The following is a 24,886-nucleotide window of genomic DNA, read 5'->3' on the forward strand; positions in this document are numbered from 1 at the left end:
TTATAATTCCGGAAGTCGTAGGAGAATATGGAAACTCGGGAATCACAAAAGTTTCGGTCATTTCGTTCCAATTATTTGGCTCACTATGACTTTCGACATTTGTTGTACTGTCATCATTATCATTGTTATTTTCTGTGCTGTTAACACTATCATCATCAGGATCTTCAAAATCACAAGCAACAGACTCGTACTCACTGTCACATTCACAAACACATGGCATTCAGGTGCCATATCATCAAGCGACATTCGTGAAGTTGTGTTTCGATTGTAAATCCTTCCCCAAGGTCGCCGTGGAGTTCTGCTAGTGTGATATATTTATTTTACTTGTTTCGTTTAGAACAACTATGAAAACTCACAAATATCGCTTTGCAAAACTGCTAATTGTTTATTCACTAAAATAACTTTAATTTTTTTTACTATAATTTTAATAACATAAGTAATTAAGTTCAACATAGTTTCTGCTTGAGAATTGTTCAAAAGATTCAAAGCTTTGATTCATTGAGTGAGAAATTTACTTAGATTAATTTCACAAGGTGTCAGTAGATATATGAAATCACCATCTCAGTATGTTTATTGAATATGTTACATTTTAGTCGTCCGCAGAGAGGGCATGCATAGTGTAACTCATAGGTGAGTTTCCTGCAGTGAAAGGGTTAAGGGCTTGGTTTTTCAATATCTTTCAAATATTTATAATCCAATTCTATATTTTTACTTTTTATACATACAATTTAAAAATAATAATTTTATTTTTCTACATTTTTTGTATTCCAAGAGTATTTTTTAATTTATTCTGCTACGACTAGATTCTTTATTCTTTGATGTTGTGTTTCTTTTCAAAATCTTTCAATACTTTATCAGCCAACTTTTCCGCCTCATCTTCTACTTGTTCCACCGACAAAACCTCGGGAATATAGAACTGCATCATATTTTGCACCTGAAAATATTTTTTAATGTTATTAGTTGATAATAAGTATAATTTTTGCATTGTTCTCATGTAAATAAAAACATCTGTAAAAACAAGTATAAATAAATAATTAGAAATATCAGAAAAAGGTTTAATTTTTTTAACCCCTAGGGGCGGGACCACTGCATTTGCAGTGTTGAAGAATAGTGCCCATGCACGGAAGCACTGCAACGGAGGAATGTTTTCTCAAACAGAAATATTTACCCCAAATGGTTTATTTCATACTTATTCTCTATGTAAGTGTATACGAAATGACTAATTTAGATTTTCAAAAATCAATATATTTATCTGCTTTATGTGTAATAGAAAATGATAAATTCTCCCAAAGTGAAACATCAACATACTAACATTTATAAACAGCAAAAAAATCTACCCGTCGATTGCGGCCTGCTTGAAAAATAGGCAAAACGGCACCTCTTGTTGATAAAGTTGTGCATTACTGTCATAAATACATGTATTTATTGTATTGTCTACTTGTTAGCGTCAACAAAAATATTTTTTATTTATTGATGTTTCTCGTCGGCTCCTTTAGGTTAATGAAATGTAGATGTGTAATATGTATATGTGTAAAAAAGATGAGAGAGTGATATGTAGTGACATTATTGAAGTTTCTCGTCGGCCCCTATGGGTAAATGTAATGTACATGTGTAAAAGAAGATGAGAGAGTGATAGTGACATTATTGAAGTTTCTCGTCGGCCCCTATGGGTAAATGTAATGTACATGTGTAAAAGAAGATGAGAGAGTAATAGCGACATTATTTAAGTTTCTCGCCGGCCCCTATGGGTTAATGTAATGTACATGTGTAAAAGAAGATGAGAGAGTAATAGCGACATTATTTAAGTTTCTCGTCGGCCCCTATGGGTTAATGTAATGTACATGTGTAAAAGAAGATGAGAGAGTAATAGCGACATTATTTAAGTTTCTCGTCGGCCCCTATGGGTTAATGTAATGTACATGTGTAAAAGAAGATGATAGAGTAATAGCGACATTATTTAAGTTTCTCGTCAGCCCCTATGGGTTAATGTAATGTACATGTGTAAAAGAAGATGAGAGAGTAATAGCGACATTATTTAAGTTTCTCGTCGGCCCCTATGGGTTAATGTAATGTACATGTGTAAAAGAAGATGAGAGAGTAATAGCGACATTATTTAAGTTTCTCGTCGGCCCCTATGGGTTAATGTAATGTACATGTGTAAAAGAAGATGAGAGAGTAATAGTGACATTATTTAAGTTTCTCGTCGGCCCCTATGGGTTAATGTAATGTACATGTGTAAAAGAAGATGAGAGAGTAATAGCGACATTATTTAAGTTTCTCGTCGGCCCCTATGGGTTAATGTAATGTACACGTGTAAAAGAAGATGAGAGAGTAATAGCGACATTATTTAAGTTTCTCGTCGGCCCCTATGGGTTAATGTAATGTACATGTGTAAAAGAAGATGAGAGAGTAATAGCGACATTATTTAAGTTTCTCGTCGGCCCCTATGGGTTAATGTAATGTACACGTGTAAAAGAAGATGAGAGAGTAATAGCGACATTATTTAAGTTTCTCGTCGGCCCCTATGGGTTAATGTAATGTACATGTGTAAAAGAAGATGAGAGAGTGATAGCGACATTATTTAAGTTTCTCGTCAGCCCCTATGGGTTAATGTAATGTACATGTGTAAAAGAAGATGAGAGAGTAATAGCGACATTATTTAAGTTTCTCGTCGGCCCCTATGGGTTAATGTAATGTACATGTGTAAAAGAAGATGAGAGAGTAATAGCGACATTATTTAAGTTTCTCGTCGGCCCCTATGGGTTAATGTAATGTACATGTGTAAAAGAAGATGAGAGAGTAATAGCGACATTATTTAAGTTTCTCGTCGGCCCCTATGGGTTAATGTAATGTACATGTGTAAAAGAAGATGAGAGAGTGATAGCGACATTATTTAAGTTTCTCGTCAGCCCCTATGGGTTAATGTAATGTACATGTGTAAAAGAAGATGAGAGAGTAATAGCGACATTATTTAAGTTTCTCGTCGGCCCCTATGGGTTAATGTAATGTACATGTGTAAAAGAAGATGAGAGAGTAATAGCGACATTATTTAAGTTTCTCGTCGGCCCCTATGGGTTAATGTAATGTACATGTGTAAAAGAAGATGAGAGAGTAATAGCGACATTATTTAAGTTTCTCGTCGGCCCCTATGGGTTAATGTAATGTACATGTTAGGGTGTCCCAGGACATAAGGAAGAATTTTTTTTTCATGAATTTAAATATGCATACCCTCTTATTTTATTCCATTTGATCCCAATAACTCATATAATAAATATTATTTTGAATAAACACCGGCTACCCGTGCCGACTTGATGCCAAACATATGGTACAGAGTTAATATGGAAGGATTTTCAACTTTCATTTTTGTCGGATAAATAAAATTTAAAATTGCACAAATGTTCAATTATGTAGTATTTTATATTTAAAAATGGTTTATTGATTAAATTTTTTCTTCATAGTTTGTTTTTTACAGTCAGGATAAATCTTCCGGTGTTCCTGAACGCATCGTAACAAAAAATATTTTTGTTCCTCTTTGACCGTGAGATTAAGCCATGAAAATCTTGCATTTACTTAACAGTTCTTTCAGCTGTATCATTCACTACCCTCAGCGGCGACACCTTCTTTCTGACTTCTTGATACGAAGCATTATTTGACCACATCGTAGGGAATTCGTTAAGAAAACTGGCGTCTGTGTTCAGACGATCAAACAAATACTTGCTCTTAACTGAAATGAAGTCGTAAATATTTTTCTCTGAACCAAAAGTCACTAAATTATGATATGAACAAAAACCTCAATACAAAACATAATTTAAACTACTTAATAAACTTACCATACAATTTACCATCAAGATCTTCCTTCGATGGGATGTAACGTCTGTCATGGGTTGATAAATTATTTTTTTTGATATTTCGAGCATTTTTATTTTAGTTGTTTGATCCACAGCGTCGTCAAAAAGCGATAAAATAGATCCTTCATCGGTCAAATACCATAACTGCTTACAGAAATAAAGCTGCCATTGAGATGTTTTCATCAATTTTTTCCTAAGCCTTCATCGATTTCAAAAAGCACAAGTCCTGGTAAGGTGCTTTAACTGCTATAATACATTGTAACCATGGCTTGACATAGGATGTTACTATGAACAGGCAAACGTCTAAAAGTGCCGCCTTATCCTTACCGGTTATTTTAAATTGCGCACAAATTTATGATATTTTCAAGGAATAAAGCGCCTTTGCCATCCATCGAGCACCTGGATGCCGAATCTTAAATTTTCTCGCTGTATCTCCTCCTAAAACTATCACACAGAGCTCTAAAACTCTCAATAGTCATCTAAAAGTATTTTTGTTGTCAGTGCAGTACGGTAAAAGTCAAGCAAATCATTGATTTCGGAAGCGGTTAGGTGCAATTTGAGATTTTCTCTGTAGCACTGAATTTTATCGGGATCAACATTTTTACAGTTATCTCGAAACTTTTTGAAGAGTGGAATGTCAGGGCTTGTAGTCACTTGACTGATTTTTACTTCAAACACAGCCTTAAAAAACCAACTATGGCTATATTTGGTATATATTGACAGTTAAATTCACTTTCCGGATATTGTAGAACAAAACTTCAAGAACTTGTCCATTAGATGGCAGTTTAGAACCCGATATTTGGTGTTTTACGACTCCTATTAAAAATATACTCTTTTTAGAAGTGCGTAAATCTAACAACATCTTGCCTGAACGAATGATTTTCGTTTACTAACAAAATAGCAAGTTACTACAAGCTCATCAACACGTTTGCTCGCTGGCGTCTTAATGTACAAGTACTGACATCTTTCGATGCAAGTCGGCACGGGTTGCAGTTGTCCAAAGTAAACGAAATTTTTTTTATAAGTGTTTTGTCATTATTAAAACAAAATTAGAGGGTATGCGTTCAAAAATAACAACTTTAATTTTTTTGGGACACCCTAGTACATGTGTAAAAGAAGATGAGAGAGTAATAGCGACATTATTTAAGTTTCTCGTCGGCCCCTATGGGATAATGTAATGTAGATGCGCATTATGGTTCCATGCTAACTCAACGCAGTGACTATTCAACACACTTTTAAAAAGTGATGTAAAGCCATTAAAACGATGAAAAATTTTTTTTTTCAACCTAACGTAATCTAACCTAACCTAACCTACTTAACCCAGTTAATAAAGTTTTTGTTTTATCACTTTCCATGACTTTATATAACTTTTTAAAGATGTGATGAATTATCATTTTGATGATTTATCAGGTCACCGCGCATTATGTACATGTGTAAAAGAAGATGAGGGAGTGATAGTGACATTATTGAAGATACATAACATAAGACTTACTCCATTTTTCAATGTAGAAATAGAGCTAGGACAAGAACTGCATGATCCTTGCATCTTAAGTTTGAGAAGTCCATCCTTGAAGGAAACAAAGAGACAATCCCCACCGTCTTCCTGAACCGTGGGACGGATCCGGGTATCCAGAAGTTCTTTGATCATTTGAACAGTTTCATCATCGTCTTCATTGAATTCTGAAAAGAAATAAGCGTGATATATTATTGTGTATGTATTGGACTGGTAGAATATCACAGGGGCTAGGAATGTCGGTATCCGCAGTTCTCTGCAGAGCAGGACTGTGGGGAGCAGAGGAGCCGGCTTCATCAGCAATGAGAAAATGACTCCGCAATAAGATTAGTATTAAGTAATTTACTATTGACTTTAACCCGTTAGTTGCGGTATACTGATATATGGGCACAATGCCTCTTGAGTGCAGAGATATAATAGGCCGGGCCATAGAAAACGTCCCGCAAACACGAACTCGGTCACAGCATGGGAAATATGTGATATTCGAAATTGATAATATTGGCAGTAAAGAACTTCAGTGAAAAATGTATTACTTTTATTAAATATAATTATATGTAGAATTTATAAATCTTCGTTTAAAAACTAATAAAATACCATCACATCAAAACACACCGTTTGTTTGGTACAACTGTATCTGCTAATTCATCACAACCAGTCTATGTGAGTAATATATCTATGGTCTACAATATCCATATCAGGGATGCCAATTTGTGGAGAATTCCCTAAATTGCGGGGAATTTCTTGAGAATAATTTCTCTCGGGAGATTTTTCAAGAATTAGGTTTTTTGCGTGGAGAACCTTTTTATGGGGAAAATGCGGGGATTCTGGGCATTTTTTTGACTATCTAACAGTATTGAAAAATAAGTGTGAGAACTTACTATATTTCGTTTTCTATCGCAGCAAATTAAAAAAAAAAGAGTTTATTTTTAAATCCTGAACGAAAGAGAAAATCTGAAAATGATAAAAAATAAATGCTTTTGGAGGTAAAGGAACTTACAGGATATGTGGGGAATTTGAACATCTCTTCAACTCTTGTGGGTATTTGAGAACATATGCACTGGCAACCTTCGTCCACATTCACATTAGGACCCGATGAAAATGTTGTAAGTTTTTAAATAGCGGTAAACTATTTACCAAGTGTAGTAAACAAAGATATTAGAAGAACGAGATATGCTATGTTGGCCGCCGGACCGTAGGCGGAGTACTACCTAATTAGGGTACTTTGAACGGTATCGGGACGTGTACGCACAGAAATCTGTTCTATGTATTAGTGCGGATACCTTAGCGCAAGCGAAGGTGTGCAGTAGTATTGGTGAACAAAACCGGCGACACTCGGCAAAACAATTCCACTCAGTACGAACTGCGCATAGCACATCTCGTTCTTCTAATATCTTTGGTAGTAAAGGATGCATTTTTGCACTTTGGTTCAATACAATAATATTAGTAAAGAGATGATCGTAGGCTTTTTGACTAGTGACATCACAGGTCACATGGATTTGAACTTCTTATGATACCAGGAAAAAAACAATTTTTTTAATAGTGTTAAAGTAATGTAATTATGCAGGTATAATATATTAAAAATGTCTACATTTCAATATTTAACGAAAAATGAATATGAAATAAAATTCAAAAAGTGAAAGTACACAGATGAATAATTTTTAAAACTGAAAAGTTTACTTGATGTAATATTTGGGTCACAGCAAATCAACATTCTTTTGGACATCTATTAACTCCTAAGGGCCGGACACCTACATTTGCAGTATTGAAGATGGTGCTCATATTCAGTACGAAGCACAGCAATAGCAGTGTCGAACTTGTACATTCATTCTTTTGGACATCTATTAACCCCTAAGGGCCGGACACCTACATTTGCAGTATTGAAGATGGTGCTCATATTCAGTACGAAGCACAGCAATAGCAGTGTCGAACTTGTACATTCATTCTTTTGGACATCTATTAACTCCTAAGGGCCGGACACCTACATTTGCAGTATTGAAGATGGTGCTCATATTCAGTACGAAGCACAGCAATAGCAGTGTCGAACTTGTACATTCATTCTTTTGGACATCTATTAACCCCTAAGGGCCGGACACCTACATTTGCAGTATTGAAGATGGTGCTCATATTCAGTACGAAGCACAGCAATAGCAGTGTCGAACTTGTACATTCATTCTTTTGGACATCTATTAACCCCTAAGGGCCGGACACCTACATTTGCAGTATTGAAGATGGTGCTCATATTCAGTACGAAGCACAGCAATAGCAACGAATGTCGAACTTGTACATTCATTTTGCCTCTACTAGGTTAGTTAAAAACAAATGTCGCTTTATCAAGTATTGTAATGTATATGTTAGTGATGATCAATCTTTTTAACCGGAAGGTCAATTTACACATGTTCAATTTGTTCGCAGGCCGCAGGGGATATGGTACATATAGCTTGACATGGTTAACTTTGCAGTCGGTGGTGTCGAAAACTGTATTTTTTAACAAAACAGTCATTATAGAACGCAGGCGAAAATTTTATATCTGCAAGGCCAAACAAATAAATGCTGTCGATTTTCATTACATATAATAAAAATACTTGCAATTTTGGGCAGCTGATTTTCTCGACAGACAAAAGTTTGTCGTGAAAACATTTCGTATTTTGTAATACAGATTTTGAAAATGTTAAATACTTGCCTAAATATTTGGGTGATCGCTAGTAAATTAGAAATATTAAAACTCTCTTTTATATGTTTTCAGAAACAACATTTGGAAGTAAGAGTATATCCTTATAAAAAAATAACCCAAAAATAAAATATCAATAAAAGCGCGCACAAATAAAACGTTGCAGGCAAAAATTTTGAGAGGTTCAAGGTCAAATCAATAAATGATATTGATTTTTATCATTTGGAACCACGAAATCCTATCTTTTAGCGTTAGTTCAGACACGGCGGATTCCGCGCGGATGCAAACCGCGAGGTTCCCATCCGCGCGGATTGAAAGTGTTCAGACACGCGCGGTGAGCGTGAGGAGTGGGGTAGGGTGACAGGGTGACGGCCGCTTCATTTCAGTAATGGTCGAATGTAATTTCAGTAATGGTCGATGAGTCGAAGAAGCAATATGTGTGTACTTACTCCTAAAAAAAAAAAAAAAACGAAAGTATTGGGTGCATCCAATTTTGCGTGATCGGCTCACTCATGGTCAGTTTATGACTTTATACCCAAAGTTGAGGAATTTTGAGCCTAAATTTTTTAACTATTTAAGAATGTCTACAAATTCGTTTGATGAATTACTTGAAACGATCAGTGAACAAATTGCGTTTTCTGATACCCATATGAGGTCGAGCGTGTCAAAAGAAGAAAAACTCGTGATAACTTTAAGGTAAGGTCTTTATTTTTACATAATATCAGCATATATATTTTGTATGATAGAAGACTGTGAGTCGGTGCTAATGCTTGATGAAGGAGATGGAGACGCTGGTGGGATTGTATATCCAGTAAAATATCCTAGTGGGTTCGAGTACTGTTGACTCTGCAAAAATCCTGTATTAGGCATGTTTTGTTGATTTATTATACGAACCGGCGATGGTAATATCTGTCCCTTCTCTATTACCTTGAGCAATTCGATTTTGGTAGCCAAACGCTTGTTTTCTGGAACTTTTTTTAGTTCCTTGTACAGCGATAAACAAAAAAGCTTATCATCATCTTGATTAGAAATATTATCATTGATTTGTCTCTGTATTTTATCTCGTGACTGAATACTCTCTTCTAATATGCTAGCCAATCGATCTTCTGATGCCATTTTAATTTTCTTTCTTTTATTGGGCAGGGAGCGTATTTCACGTGCGTTGACAAAATTGTTTTGGTCTTTGTTAATGTCTTCACTTTCCTCAGTTTTCGCTTCTTCTATGTTTGTTGTTGTTTCTTTGTTTTCTACCGACTTTTGAAGAAAAGAAAGCCGTTCAAAATACATGTATTTTGAACCTTTACATGCACCTGAACCAGAAGGAATTGATTTTCCTTTCTTGAATTCCTTATTGTAAGCATCACGTATGTTCTTCCACTTTTTTTGCAATGATACACCTGAAAAAATTATCACTATCGTTAAGGAATTGTTTAGTCTTATAAATTTGTGTTGTTATTTTATTGTTTCAGATATCTGGGTACTGGTTGTTCCTTTGGAGAACTTCATTACAACTTTCGTCTTGGCAAATCTACAATTACGGGAATTGTCCGTGAAGTATGTCAAGCTTTGTGGAAAACAATCGCCAAAAAGCTCATGCCCGAACCAAGTGAAGACACGTGGAAGAAAATAGCTATAGACTTTGAAAAGTCTGCAAATTTCCCGAATTGCATAGGTGCCATCGATGGCAAGCATATAAGGATTACAATGCCTAAAGATTCTGGATCTTTGTATTATAATTACAAAAACTTTTTTTCTATAGTGCTGCTGGCACTTTGTGATGCTAACTATTGCTTTACTTTTATTGACATTGGATCGTATGGAAAAAGTAGTGATTCTGCAATATTTAAAAATTCAGTATTTTATAAAGATTAACCTACACCAATATCTAACACAGATCCTACACCATTACCATATGTTATAGTTGGCGATGAAGCGTTTGGTTTATCGGAAAATTTAATGCGACCCTATCCAGGAAAAGGGTTAACATATGAAAAAAGAATTTTTAACTATAGGTTATCTAGAGCCCGACGTAATATTGAGTGCACCTTTTGGGATTTTAGCAAACAGGTGGTGTATTTTTCATAGGCCTATAAACGTTAACATAGACTTTGCCGAAGACATAATAAAGGCAAGTTGCGTGCTACACAATTTTGTTAGAAAAAGAGGTATGCAGTATGAAGATACTTTATACACTGCGCCAATGAGTAATCTTAATAGATTACATGCAGGAAGAGGTACACCGTCATCTTTAAACATTAGAGATAGATATGCTAATTACTTTGTAAATGAGGGTCGTGTAGAATGGCAAGACACAAAAATATAATCTTACGTATAAGTTGGTATCTATCACAAAGAATGTAAACTACTTAACTTAACATGTAAAATAAATAAAAAATTACTAACCAAAAAGTGCCTTTTTTTCTAATGAATCCTCGTTTTCACCGAAAAATTCCACTAGCTCCTGCCAAGCTCCATTTTTGAAAATTTTATTAGAATACTCTGCGCACTGGATGTCCCACAAAGCTGGTCGTTTTTCCACTTCGTCAATGAATAATTCGGTGTCGAAGCGATCCATTGTAACACGACCGATACGCGCGGATTTCACGAAGCAACTGAACGCGCCGATGGCACGTCATAGAAATAGATCCGCGCGGCGTCCGCGCGAATTCATTTTCTGGCGGTCGAGTGGCGGCTACCGCGCGGATGCGTGGTTCGCGCGGTATTGTATGAACGTTCTAGTAGGATGCCATATTATTAAGATCCGCGCGGTTTGCATCCGCGCGGAATCCGCCGTGTCTGAACTAGCTCTTAAGAATGCGTAAAAAAAAGATTATAATTTTTAGCGGCTAATTCAAAACTTTGATGAAAGACTGAAGTTTTTCACCAAACCTTTTTACGAAACCAGGCCAGAGACCTGAGGGGTCTAACATAGCATATTATTTTCTAATATAAAATACATAATAACTAATTTGTTTCAAGGAAATTTATTTGGTGCTGTCAGTCTGCGTGTTGTTGATTAATAAATATTATATATATTTTTTCATATTCAACTCCAAATCCCCTCCCCTTTTCTAAACACCTCCATTCGGATAAGTTTACACCTCAAACCTAACTTCGACAAACAAAATAATCTCACGAGTGTCACTGGATGGTGTGGCATCAGTTAAAACTGGTAGACCGCTGGCAAAGAAGTCCATTATCGTAGCGAAGACTTCGGGTTTAAGTATTTTCCAATCCACGTCCTCATCCTGCTTCGTGATAGTGATGAAGTCGGAACCAAAGAACACCGACTTTACCCCTTCAATGCGGAATAACATCTTGCCTGCAAACGAGAAAAAGATAAAGTAGAAGTTATTTGATTGAGAACTAAATACAGAAACTAATGTCATCACTGAATTGAAGATATTAAAAGGCTTCTAAACTAAAGCAAAAAAAAAATTGGTGATGTTTATTACAGAACGGAGCTGAATGAATATTATTATAGATTAAAGAGACAAATAATCATAGTTTTAAAAGTTTTTTATTTATTCATTAATATGTTTTGGTACAAATTATTTTACACAACTATCGACTACCGGATTAGACACATGCCCGTATTACGTTATGTCGAAATTTGACATACATTATGTATGTATATATATATATATAAAGATATGGAGATAATATAAAGACAAATTGATAATAAAATGTATAATAATAATAAATAAAAAGATTATTAGAAAAAAGAGTCATAATTAAGCTAGTTGAAGGTCCTTCTCACGCTATCAAACACCTCCTACAGTCTTTTTACAACTATGTAGCGGTAGTTACTAGTAGGTTCTAGAAATTCAATAATGCAATGTGCATCACATTGGAACCTATAAGTAAGACAGCGAATGTACGCTGCACCAACTTCGCTAGAATAATAGCAAAGCCGCCAACCTACCTAGAGTCAGACCCATTCAAGTGTTCAGCTACAACTGATGACGGGCGGCCACTACTACTAGCCCCCCACATCCAGCCACAGGTAGCTACAAGCGTACCCAGTCAAGCTTGCGGTTCGAGCCTATCATCAGCCAACCAGGTCCATCGTACCTTTGGCTTACTTCACACTGGAAAGATCCATGGTCTTCACCAGTGATGAACACCACTTGCAAGTTCGGTCTCCACCGACGCGGTGTCGATCCACCGACTTCGTCGCCGTGATCATGGACCACGGATTCACATACCACCGTGAAGTGACCTACATGTGATGCACATCAACTACCATGACGACATCGTAAGCAACAACTGTGACTACTCTGGATACTCTATTTGGACTGTGTAATGCGACTACCTCAATAAAGCCGCTGCTAGAATTCGTCTTCTTACCAGATCCCCAAAACTACATACTATTTAGTCACCAAGCAATGTTAAATTGAATTCATACTCTTATTTTTGTCACATGTAAACTAATAATAGTACAAGATCTGCCTTATTTAAATGATTACTTACTTTTACCTTTATTCGGGGTGTAACAGCATATACCTGAAGGATATTAACTAGCGCTTCCTGAGCATATTTGGAGTAAAGTATGTAGATGTCATATCTAATGATATTTTTTTCTATTAACACATTTCGGCCGGGTATTTTTTGCGCTGGAGCTATGCCGAAACCGGGTGAAAATAAAGGCCCCGTGCAAATTTTTTAAATTTTTGAAAGCAACTCAGTTAAACTTGTAATATGTTTATTACGTTCCGCCTATCGGTATTTGCTCACACCTGCTTTCTTTAAATACGCCCGACATCTTTTGCTCGCTTGCACATGTGAGTTGAGTGGGTGCGGAACGGAGAAAGAGATTCGAATCGGGTTTCACGGTCATAAAAACCCTCATTCCAGGAATTAAATTGTTTCACTAACAAATAAAATACTATCCATTTGTTGAAATACAGATGTACGCGAAGGCACGAAAATAAATTTAAAAAAAGACTTGCATTACGATTCGATAATTATGTACATACAGTTGGGACCTTTACAAAGAGATTGGTATATAATATTCATGTAAGAACACTGAATAATTCCGTCTTTTCTGCCATTGAAATGAAGCCGGCACAAAAGGTAGAACTACCCTTCCCGGCCTTAAGCATCAATCGACCGAACGGGTAGAACTATGTTTCCCAGCCGAAGTGTGTTAAATACAATTTTTTTTAAAAGTTTCTATCACACATCACAACTGAGTAGTTGGGTACAGCCTAGCGGGTCACGTGATACGCACTCCGTCTTGTTCCAGCAGCACGGTAACAGTGGAGAGAGAGAGCTTATGTAGCAGTATGACCAGGGGGAATGTGTGATAGAAACATATTATTTTGTATTTAATTGAAAAAAATATCATCAGACAGCAAAATGACATCTGTTTTCTAATCCAAATATGCTCAGGAATCACTGGTTAAAATCCTTTAGATATGTGCTGATACACCCTCTGTAAAGGTAAAAGTAAGTAATCATTTAAATAAGGCAGATTTATTACTATTATTAGTTTACATGCGACAAAAATAAAAGAAAATAAGAGTATGAAAACAATTTAACATTACTTGGTGACTAAATAGTATGTATGTATTCGTCGACGATAATCTGAAAAGCCGCTCATAAAAATCTCCTTCTCCCACGTCTCGTACTAAAACGAAAAGGACAGAAGATATTAAGAAAATGTTATTTAAAGAATTATTTGTTTATGATTTGTAAAATGTAATTAAATTTTATTTCCATACCATTTAATGTGTCCTTATATTCTTAATTATTTCGTATTTATGCGCACATAGACAAATAAAATTCTTGTATTAACACACTTTGATCGGGTTATTTTTTCGCCGGCAGACCGCTGAAAACAGGCGAAAATAAAGGTCCCGCGTGAATTCCTTTAATTTGTTTTAAATCGCTATATCGAAAATAATGGAAATATTTTAATAAAATTTTCTACATACTAACTCAGCATACCCAAGCTATAAAATTTCTAGCCGAAAACCAAGTATTCTTTCTAATGCAACTTAATAAATCAAAAACAAAGTCATTGTTGGGTCATTAGGGTTCAATTTTTTAAGTATAAACTAGGTTTCAATTTTATAAAATTACAAATTATTATATTTTCGCCAAGCCCAAATCATTATAAAAACAAAAACAATTGCCACATCTCTAGTATCGTCAGAGTAACACATTATTACCCATTCAAATACCACGTGTGCAATTGCCCCTCGCACGGTACAGCGGACCAAAACCATCGGAACGTGCTAATAATATTAGTTATTTTTTAAAATGAAATTTAAAATAATCACTTAGCGTAGAATGCTTCTCGTATTGCTCACGTAATATTCTTTATTGTTTTTCACCATACACTATTAGGTTTAAGTTTCTAATCACCTTTATATAATCAGTTACAGTTCACGTCTAAAAATTGTTCATCTAATATTTCATTGTTCTTCCTCCATATCACTTTCTTCAGAATCACTGAACTGTAATGGCATCACTGACATTCTTCTCCTACAAGGAATTTCTTCACTTCCACTAGATTCTTCACTTTCACTATGGAATTCAGGCAAATGATTACTAGAACAAGCAGATAAATTATCTGCGAAGATTTCGTCATCACTTTCGTAATTTTCAGAATCCATTTTGAAAGGTTTAATAAAGCAAATATAGATATTATCTCCTCGGAACACAACCGTAGGATAATTTTCTTTTTAAAAACTGTCGTGCACTTGTAAATATTTATTATGGTCCGCCTAACTGTGTTTGCCGATACCTGCTTTGTTATATGGGCTTGACACTCTCCGCTCGCTCGCACCTAGGAGTTGAGTGGGTGCGGAACAGAGATAGAGAGATTTGTTTCGGGTTTCATGGTCATAAAAACCCTCATTCCAGGAATTGAATTATTAGAATAACAGAATATGTTATCTAAATTACTTATTTCGTTGATCTTCAAACGCAAGTTTCAGATGTTCAATAATATAGGTTATTTTAGTTGAAATATCGATGTACACAAAAGACTCCAAGATAAATACAAAAAAAAGACTTGCATTGCAATTTGATAATTATGTACATATAGTTGGGACCTTTACAAAGAGATTGGTATATAATATTCATATAAAAACATTGGATAATTTCTTCTTTTCTGCCATTGAAATGAGGCGGACGCAGAAGGTAGAAATACCCTTCCCGACGTTAAGCATCAATCGACCAAACGGGTTAAACCCTTCCCTTCACGGGTTAACCCTTCCCGATTAAAGTGTGTTAACTAACGTTTTTATTTCGATTCAACATATTTATTAATGGACGAATAACATTAAAACATTACGCATCTGAATCATCGACGTAGGTGCTTATTGATACTACATATATAAATATATTGTACTAGCTGTACCACGCCATGCGTTGCTGTGGCTTAGTCTATCAGAAACACATTTTTCCTTTTACGTCCAACAGATGGTGCTGTTTTTTCAAAAAAGGTATGTTTGTCCAACAGAAGGCGCTGTTTTTTTTAAAAAGCATGTTTATACCAGTCACAGGTGAAATCTATATAATATAGGTATATACATAAAAACACATGCATATTCCAATGCAAAGTTGTGTCAAAATGTCAAAGCAATTCCTGAAAAACTTTCGGAGATTTAAGATTTTGAACAAACAAACATTTACATTTTTATTTACATAGATTGTAAAGGCCCCGTCAATTATAGAAGAATAGTTACTGTCATCCATCAATATTATAAGAAGCAAGTCGGGGGTTTAGGATCACAGGGACCTATCTACAAAAACATTGTTTTGAGATAAACGCAAATAAAGATTGCCCAACTGTATCTCTTAAACGGCTGTATATAGAGCTTCGTTCACTAATAATTGTGGCATTACTGAAACCAAGCTGAACTCAAAACACCAGTTTTTGTAGTTAGGCCTCTGTGGTCCTAATCCTCCAAAGTTACGATGTACATTCCTTTCGAATGCTCCATGATAATGTACATAAGAGCTCTGCCCGGGAAAACAAGAATTTCGATTTTTTATTAAGATTTTAAGTGTTTTTTCATAATAAACTAGATAAATTTGGTCCGCACCTGGGTGGACGTAAGGATGCATCTCTATTGGAGTATGGTAGTGTTCTCACAAGATACGTTCTGTAGGGAGCTCTGGCTTACCGAGGGGACTACAGAAGGCAGCTGTTCCGTTGGGAAAGTCCATGGTGTGTCCGGGCTCTAAGACGGCAGTGCCAGGAAGAAACTTTAGACTGTTTGGATTGGGTGTATCCTGCGTTTGGATAAACATCGACCTGCGATGAATAGCAAACAGATTGCCTCGGTTTCGATTGGTTTTTATTATGCCCATATTGGAGAAGGTATTTGTATTTTTGCATACACTGTGAACATTTTTAATCCTGCAAAAAATGATATGCTTATTAAAGATAACTAATAATTCAATATAGATACGAATGATACAGTAAAAAACCAAAAAATAGACTTATCGAATTCCGCTACACCCTAAATATATATAAATAGCACTAAAAGAAATAACTATTTATGTGGTGGGAAATGGTAAAAGATGAATTAAACTTCCATTATTTCAATCAAAGTTAAGTTTGAAGGTTATGAAACACGCATACATTTTTAAAATAACCCAAACCAAACCCTAAAATTCTATTTTGAGAATATTTACTTAAACCCCCGAATTAAATAGTTGTCTCCATTAGATATTTAAGTTAAAATCGTGTGTTGTTTTTTAAAGAGCCTTTGCATGCAGCGGAGTTCGACAAGATAACCGACCAAAACTGAGATTTTTTGTTGAAAATAGGGTTTAATAAAAGCGGGTATTAATGAAAATAATGTTAGGGTAAATATTACAAGATGAAGATTATAAATTTAAAAAAAGATGCAATGTTTGATGCAATCATAATGGAAAAGTCTAATATCATTTATATATTTGACGTTGAATATAATCATATCGATAACAAACTTTAAAAGTTGATTCGCAATAGTAAATTCACATAGCTTAAGAGATTTCTGGGTAAACTGACGAAACATTTTGATTTTTAACTATTGCGTATCGAGGAAATTAATCAAATGTCAGAAGCCCTCTTCTTATCTGTCAAAAATAAACACGAAGTTGTCGGGTGCGCCTGTTCTCACATTGCTGGAGGATTGGGGGCGGAGCTACGAAGTTTGCCGAGTGAACACGAAGGCTCAAAGCGGCTCGGAACTACGAAGTTTGCCGAGTGTACACGAAGGCTGGCAACAATCAACTTGATTTTGAATAATTTGTTTGAAGTCTTGAAGAAATACGCAGCGTATTTCTCCTGGCTGTCGAAGTATCCAGAATAATACTTATTTTCGTCCGTAGGGTTGATTATGTCTTGTAAATGTTTGAAGTTGTCGATTATGGTCGACATTTCACCCTACGGTTGTACCAACGAAACAATATTAAAAAATACTCATAAGTAGGTACGTGATTGGTTTATTTATGGTAGGTACGTTCACAAAAATTAATCAAAAGATCCTATCAACTTTTCTCAATATTTATTAGTACAATTTAAAAAAGGGCCATTAAAATTTGACTTAATTATAAAAGTAACAAAGAAAAAAACATTTATTAGACGTTAAATCGAATTGCGCGCTTGCAGCAATAAATAATATTTGGGTTTACCATTTTCCAAGCCAATATCAAAATGTCAAATTCGGGAATCAATCATTATCATACATTTGAATCAACAAGCTATGAGAGATCCTCGGGACCAAAATATATGCCGTGGTTGGCTCATCGAGGGGTTAGAGTGGTTTATTTATGGGGTAGAGCGGTGATTGGTTAGAAAGTTGTGACGTAACTTGAAGTTTATTTTCCACCTGGAGATTTGAATTTACTCCAATACAAGTGGCGTAAAGCAACTCTGAATGCATTTGCAAATGATATTTTTAAAACACGTTTAAATAATATACTAATTATTATAAATATTTTTTTTATTTTTATTTTTTTATTAATATCAATAGCAAAATTTGTACATTATGTAGGTTTAAAGTATAATATAAGTATATTTTTTGTATTTTTTTCACAGTCCTCCTCACTAGGGTTTCCTGTTCTGAGGCGGCCTGTAGTTTTTCTTAAATTTTTGTATTTAGTTTTGAATTGTCTTTACATTGTCTTCATAATGTTTGTAAGTTGATTATTACTTTGATCTCTAAGCCTATTAAAACTATTGTTCGGAATAAAAGGGAAAATTTACAGTAATGTTATTTGCAGTGAAGACTTCTAAATTGATGATGTAGAATGGAGATTATTAGTGCCTTGGATAATATATATGGCCTTTGTATTCATTCAAAATTTGAAATTGAAAGTCTCATTTAGCAAACTATCATAAAAAGGATTTGACAGGGAAAGTGTTGAGGATAATTTTATTCATACAAAGAGTGTCACAGCGTGGCAAATACTTTCAGTATCGTCTTGTTGAAAGTCGTGAAAAAATACCATTCGGAATCGAAAGTCTGTTTGAAATAGACAGGTACTTCTCCACCTTCCTCTCCCATTTCCTTCCCCTCCTCGTACTGTAATGGCTCATTTTATTTTATTTTCAGCATAGCTATATGAAATATACTTAAATAAGCCAAATTTTAATATTAAGAAAGATATGTATATTACAACTCCACACAGGGGGTTCCGAGGAAATTTTTTTCCCTAAGGGCCCATGTCATTTATGGGGATGCTATGTGGAGAGCATTTTTGAGAAGATGCCTGTGCTGTAGGAGGGAGGAAACACAAAATCTTACCACAGCAGAACTGTTAACCTCAAGAACCTGTGCTCATGATTAGCGACCGCGGAAGTGGGGGGCAGAGGGGGCCAAATGCCCCCCTAAAATCAAATGAGGGGAGGCCGCGCCCCCTCCAATTTTACTACCTGGGTAAAGAAGGATTATCTGTGCTGGTAAAGATTATCTGTATCCTTCACAGTGCTTTTTTTCATAAATTTAATGAAATAGTGTTTGTTGTATACAAGAAATATTGTCAAGAGATAGCATTAGAGCTTTGATTGTTTAAATAATCAAAGCATTCGAGGACTTTTATAACATTTAGTTTTGATTTAAATGAAATTCTTAGGGAATTTGCTTCAAAGACAGCTGAGAGACGCAACGTTTTTGGTATCATTCAATGAATCTAATAAAGCAATATTAAAAAAAAAAAGATTTTATTCACTGAACCTGTTATTTGCTTGACCTAGTCATCTCCGTTTTGTCTTATTTATAACTAGTTGATTGACTGGAGAGGAGACTGAAGGAAGAGGGTGACTAAACAAGTTTGCCCCCCCCCGTCATAGAGTACTTCCGCGGTCCCTGCTCATGATATAAATAATGTCAACCAAGTATAATATTGGGCGTGCGTTTGGTGTGTTTCTCGATTATGTCCCGAATGGGTACCCGACACTAGTTCCTCGGAGCATCTTCCATTGAAATACCGGTAGATCAAGAACAGAATTCCCGCCTTTGCTCTAAAGATTGCAATCCATTTGTTAATATATGGGAATAAATCAAACTTATTGCCCGTTTATGCATTGAGTAAAGGGTTTTTTCAAGTATTTTGGGGCTCCAGGCCAGAGGTGGCTGCCGAATTCATCAGTTGTTAAAAGTAAGTAATGATGATGTATTCAAAGTATTTAGTGGTTTGTACAAACCTTTATAAGTGCGGGGAAAGAAATACCAAAAATAATATTTAATAGCTGACTTGTAGCCGGCATTGCTCGGGGTTATAAATGGTTTGAAGTAAAGTTTTGAGATTCTGAATTCTAACATGCCTGAAAACTGGGTATAGTTTTAGGGTGGACATAATATTATTGTTAAGAATTGAAAAAGCTTATTTTTTAAAAGTATTTGACTAATTTGATCGTGCTACGTCTTCCTTGGGAGTCCCTGACTTCTTCAATCATTCTCTTTCATGCCATATAGTCTCCTTACACCCCTTTCTTCATTCATTACATACTCTTAATTTTACCCTACATAAGTAATGTCTTCCTTGAAATTGTGGGGTAAGTCAATTTAAATCAGGCTCTATAAGAAAAGCCCAAAAAGAGCTACTCTTCAAAAATTAACACTGCCAGAAATATATGAAATATTATTAAAAGGAGCTGGCAAATTTGGAATTCGAAACACAGTGTGGAGAATTCTATAAAAAAGCAACGAGGATTTAAAATCAATATCACCTGCCAGAGTGGAATCTGAATCTGATTGTCACTAAATATGAAACCCCGGACAATTCGACTTTACTGAGGTTGCATTTTAAGGCTTAAAATATTGAATGAATTTGTTTTTTGTTATGTACTTTTTCCTCTTTCGATATATTTTTAACTTTTGAGCAGACACTTTTGTATCATTGGAATTTAGTTTACAATGTATGTTACTTAATCTATGCATAAATATTTGAAAAATAAAATAAGCAAAAAGTAAACTAGTGTAGACATAAGCGAAAATACCCACACAATAACACAGGGTATGAATTTCCATCAGGCCAGCGAAACTAAAGGTAAAATTAATCATGTGTGGGTTCTACATGTTTAGGCAACGAGCGACAGTACATTTTTTCCAACGGATCGAGAGCAATTAAAAAAAGCTTTCATATGCTTTGGAGATATGAAATTGAAATCCATTCAAGCACTCGCAGTTGCTATATTGTTTTACTTACTTGTCCCGTGTGTCAAGTCAGCGGTTGCTCATTTTGAACTCTGCCTGAATATGCAGACAGGGCCGGCCCTATGCGGGCGCAATTAGAGCAGTCCGCTCCGAGCGCCAAACTGCCAGGGCGTCAAGGCGCTGATAATACCTAACACGTAACTGTCCTAACGCATCACTATTAAGATCATTTTTAGTAAAAACGGCACCACTCAAAAATGAAAATCATACGAATATTATTGATTGCAGTGATCACCTACACAGGTGTCTACTGGTTTTGTCAAGGGGCGCCAAATTTTTACTACACAAACATAAACAGAATAACGTTTTAGTGAGAATAGAGAATTTTTTAGTATAAATAAATAAAAAATATGTAATTGTTCATTTTTTTTTATTGAAATTAAATAAAATACAACCTGAAATATGAATTAAATGATGTTTTTTTATTCTACGATGAAAATTACATTAAAGAGATAAAAAGAAGATTATTTTTATTGAACAAGTTTTATATCAAATGCTGGAATTAATTATTAATAAAAATGAATACAAGACATCTTAAAATTAAACTTTCATATTATGATAGAAACTAAAAATCTTATTCTACAATAACTAACAGTAAATGATTACAAAGAAAAGAATTTAAATGATTTTAATTGAATTGATAAGAAACAAGCAAGAATCTCACTTTAGTAATAAAGTCGACTCGTTGCTTAAACTTTACATTTTAAAATAACATTACAATTGTAAGTCAAAATGTACTTTTCATCTCAAAATAATATATTGATACAGTCATTGCGTTACGGTCAAGTTGTGGATATTATAATACAATATTAGGTAGAAATTGGTAAACATTAACAGACTATGAAACTCTTCGATAATTACTTCAGCTTCCATTTTTCACCTTTATAATAAGGCATGATTTGAATTAAATATAAATTACATTTACTTTAGTAGGTAAATTACATTCTAATGGTTTTGATACTAAAAATATGAGAATATAATATCTTAAATTACTTTTATAAATATTTTCAGGGACAACCTTTGGTACACATTGCTCCCAAAGATGTAATAGGCTATCTGAAATAATGTACATGCATTGAAAGAAGGAAATGACTATTTGCACAATTATTTAACCAAGAGGCGCATGAATAATTTAATATCTGTGATGAATGTTTCTTTACAACTTTTTTAGAATGAAGAAAGTTTGTGCAAAATGTTAAGGGTAAAATTAGAATACACTTGGCAATGAATTAAGTTATTCAATGCTTTCAAATAATATAATTTTTTTAATTTATACAAAGAATGAAAGAAAGACGAAGGAAGAAAGAAGAAGATTCTGTTTTATTATGAAGATAAGCTTCAGTCGAAACAAGTATAACTACCTATGTTAGAGTTGTTCAGATTTCTGTATATTTCTATTGATTATTATGACAAAAGGACTACATATAAAGGGACAATTTAGATGGTATTAATGAGAATTTTTTTTCTGTTTTATTTCTTATTAGATGATGTTTATTGTACATCGGAAGTACATATATGTTAAATGAATGTGGACAAATGAGAAGATAAACAATTGAGGCGAAATTCACATAGTTCTTACGATAATTAAGAACCAACCACGTTTTCTAGTTAGGAATACAATTTGCGATGAATTTTAGACATCGACATTTAAAACCTATAATGATTATACTTAATATTAATGATTATAATTAACACAAAAATCAAATGGTAACATTATTAATTTGAAATATTCAAAGATATATCAATATCGTAAATCAATTATTAATTCAGAACAGGTAAACAATACTTGAGATTAATTTAATTGCACATTTACAATACTATAAAATAATGTGGTAGCGATTCCGGATAAAAATTTCAAACAGAGTTGAAACTAACCAAAGACTTAAAAAAAGACAAAGCATCGACATCGATGAAGACTAAAACTATATGTTATAAGGCAGTGAAAAAGTCAGAAATAGTCATAAAAAGAATCATTGGCAGTTTATTATCTAGTCATTTACATCATTTCAGGGTAGGTTCAGAAATTTTTAAAGAATAATTTAAAAAAAGATTTCTCAACCTTTCAGTTGGTTTGAACTTAAATTGCAAGAAAATTAATTTGAAGTAAAAATGACATTTCATTACCTCATTTTACTGCTTAGTAGTTAGTGTTAAGAGTTTCCCCACGAGTTGGCTTATAGTTTATTGAAATAGTTAGTGTTAAGAGTTCCCCCACGGGTTGACTTATTGTTTATTGAAATAGTTATTGTTAAGCGCCCTTGAGGTGATTTCACACAAAAATGGCGCTATACAAATCATCCAAATATTATTATTATTATTATTAAGAGTTCCCCCACGCTTTGAATTACTGTTTATTGAAATTTAAAATGGTTATCCTACCCTGACAAGTCAAGAAAATATTGCCTTAAACCTAAATTAAAAACAAATATTTTTAAAAAATACAAAAAAGACAGACAGAAAACTTATAAAATAAAGAAAAAAAAACTTATAGTTAGAAATAATTATAATGAAGTGATAAAAAAAAAACTTAGAGGAACAATTTAGAAAAAAAAATTTAAAAAGAGAATTTTGACATATTTTAAGTGAAACTTAACAAAATATTTAAAGCCGAAAGAATCTACCGTAATCACAATATCCTAAAGATTTGAAAACAAAATCTTACACTTAATAAGAAAACATAATTTTAGTTCAATGATGAATGAAGAAAACTAAGAGTAAGAAAAGAAAGAAAGAAAAGAAACGAAAAAGTTACTTACCTACCTAATGAATTAAAATAAGGTCATTTAAAAGAAAAAAAGCAAAACAAAAAAATCTATTGCACGCATGAGTTGAACAAAGTTACTAAAAAGGCTAGTTAAAAAAAACAAAGATAAAGAAAAAAAAAATGAAAAAAGATAAATAAAAGAAAGATTCTAAAGAGAAATGAAAAGAAAACCCAACTATTTTTTTAATGATGTTACTGTGTACTTATAAGTGGAAAATGAAAAGAAATAAACTAAGACCAAAGAATTGAAAGAAATATCTTATAAGTATAACATGTAAATTAATGAAAAGAAAGAAGTTACTAAGAATTAAAACTTATAATTAAAAAGGGTAAAGAAAAACCTTCACATGAAAATGCGCCTACTGCTCAAACACTATTTAATAACCACCAAAGCCTCAAATCTTATTACATATTAGGATCAGTTGTTGGAATGGTTATTAATTTGTTGGAATGACTGAGGTGTGTCACTTTATGCTCCGAGTTGCTAAAAAATATGCATGTACGATTTTTTTATTAAGCCGAGTCAAACTGATAATATACTTATGCAGTCTTTTAAACTAATTTTAATATTACATTTAAAATTTACGATTAACGTTAAAAATAAGTAAAACTAGGGTACCTTAACGCTATGAGTTATTAATCGGAGTATTCATAAATGTAATTTAAAATTAAAATTGTTAAGTCAAAAGTAAAAACCACCTCCATTCTTGAATTAATATGGCATTCGACATACAATGTCTCCCCATATGAGAATAATATTACAATCGTACATTTTTGATGATACTACCTTATTTAAAAATTATACTACCGAATTAAAATGGATAATCGGACCAGCTCAGAGGTTGAAGGGAAGCGATGATTCTAGATTTGCATTGATGGCGGCAACGTGGGATTCTGAGCTGCATTAAGTGATGGAAGTAAGGGAGGTGGTTGATTAGGGGGCGCAACGACAGACGCAGCACGAAGGGAAGAGGAACCAGTCCATGAAGATCCCAGCGCAGTCCTGATCCGGGTCGTAGGCCAGTAGGCGGTGCCACTTGTACTTCTGTTCGCAGCCACAGTCTCCGGCGCATCGGTTGGTCTGCGTTTTGCTGCAATAAACAAACATATTATGTTCAGTTCATTGGATTTATTATGTTTCATCTCTTCTACACCCATTCAATTTCACGAAAGCCATCTTGCTATCTGTAGGTTTGTTTTTTATGCAAATCTACAGTTTTATTCCCAGATTGATTAAATTTTGCACACTTCTTTAAAAAATAGTACGGTCAATATCTACATGAGATTTCTAAAACCATCCCCCTTTTCACATCCCTTAAAGCAAAATAAAGTCTGGGCATCACCAGATACCAGTCAGTAGGTACTCTTATAAACAAAAAAGATAATTATATTATTTTTGATGAATTTATTATGTTATTACTTGCGCAA

The 24,886-nt window shown here is 34.2% G+C and overlaps 2 protein-coding genes and 1 pseudogene across 2 annotated transcripts in view; all 3 read right to left on the bottom strand.

Moving 5' to 3' along the window:
* Positions 1–686: 686 nt before the first annotated feature.
* LOC149426492 (NFU1 iron-sulfur cluster scaffold homolog, mitochondrial-like) lies at positions 687–17,124 on the bottom strand. Its single transcript, XM_089637166.1, has 5 exons — positions 16,982–17,124; positions 16,171–16,406; positions 11,166–11,351; positions 5,341–5,528; positions 687–934 (listed from the first exon to the last, which is right to left on the bottom strand). Exons 1-5 carry the CDS (start codon positions 17,047–17,049, stop codon positions 809–811), a joined length of 804 nt encoding a protein of 267 aa, XP_089493292.1. The 5' UTR covers positions 17,050–17,124; the 3' UTR covers positions 687–808.
* Positions 8,741–10,959, bottom strand: LOC149426493 (uncharacterized; annotated as a pseudogene).
* A 3,966-nt stretch (positions 17,125–21,090) lies between the features above and the next one.
* The window catches only part of spz3 (Spaetzle domain-containing protein 3), a 113,915-nt gene continuing 110,119 nt past the window's right edge, over positions 21,091–24,886 (bottom strand). Inside the window, exon 7 of the mRNA XM_089631253.1 lies at positions 21,091–24,549. Coding sequence (XP_089487379.1) covers positions 24,393–24,549 — 157 coding nt within the window. The 3' untranslated portion in view covers positions 21,091–24,392. The remainder of the gene's footprint in view (positions 24,550–24,886) is intronic.

The sequence above is a fragment of the Hesperophylax consimilis genome, chromosome 1 (assembly GCF_061612785.1).
Source record: "Hesperophylax consimilis isolate HC1 chromosome 1, BYU_Hcon_1.0, whole genome shotgun sequence".
NCBI classification, from domain to species: Eukaryota; Metazoa; Arthropoda; class Insecta; order Trichoptera; family Limnephilidae; genus Hesperophylax; species Hesperophylax consimilis.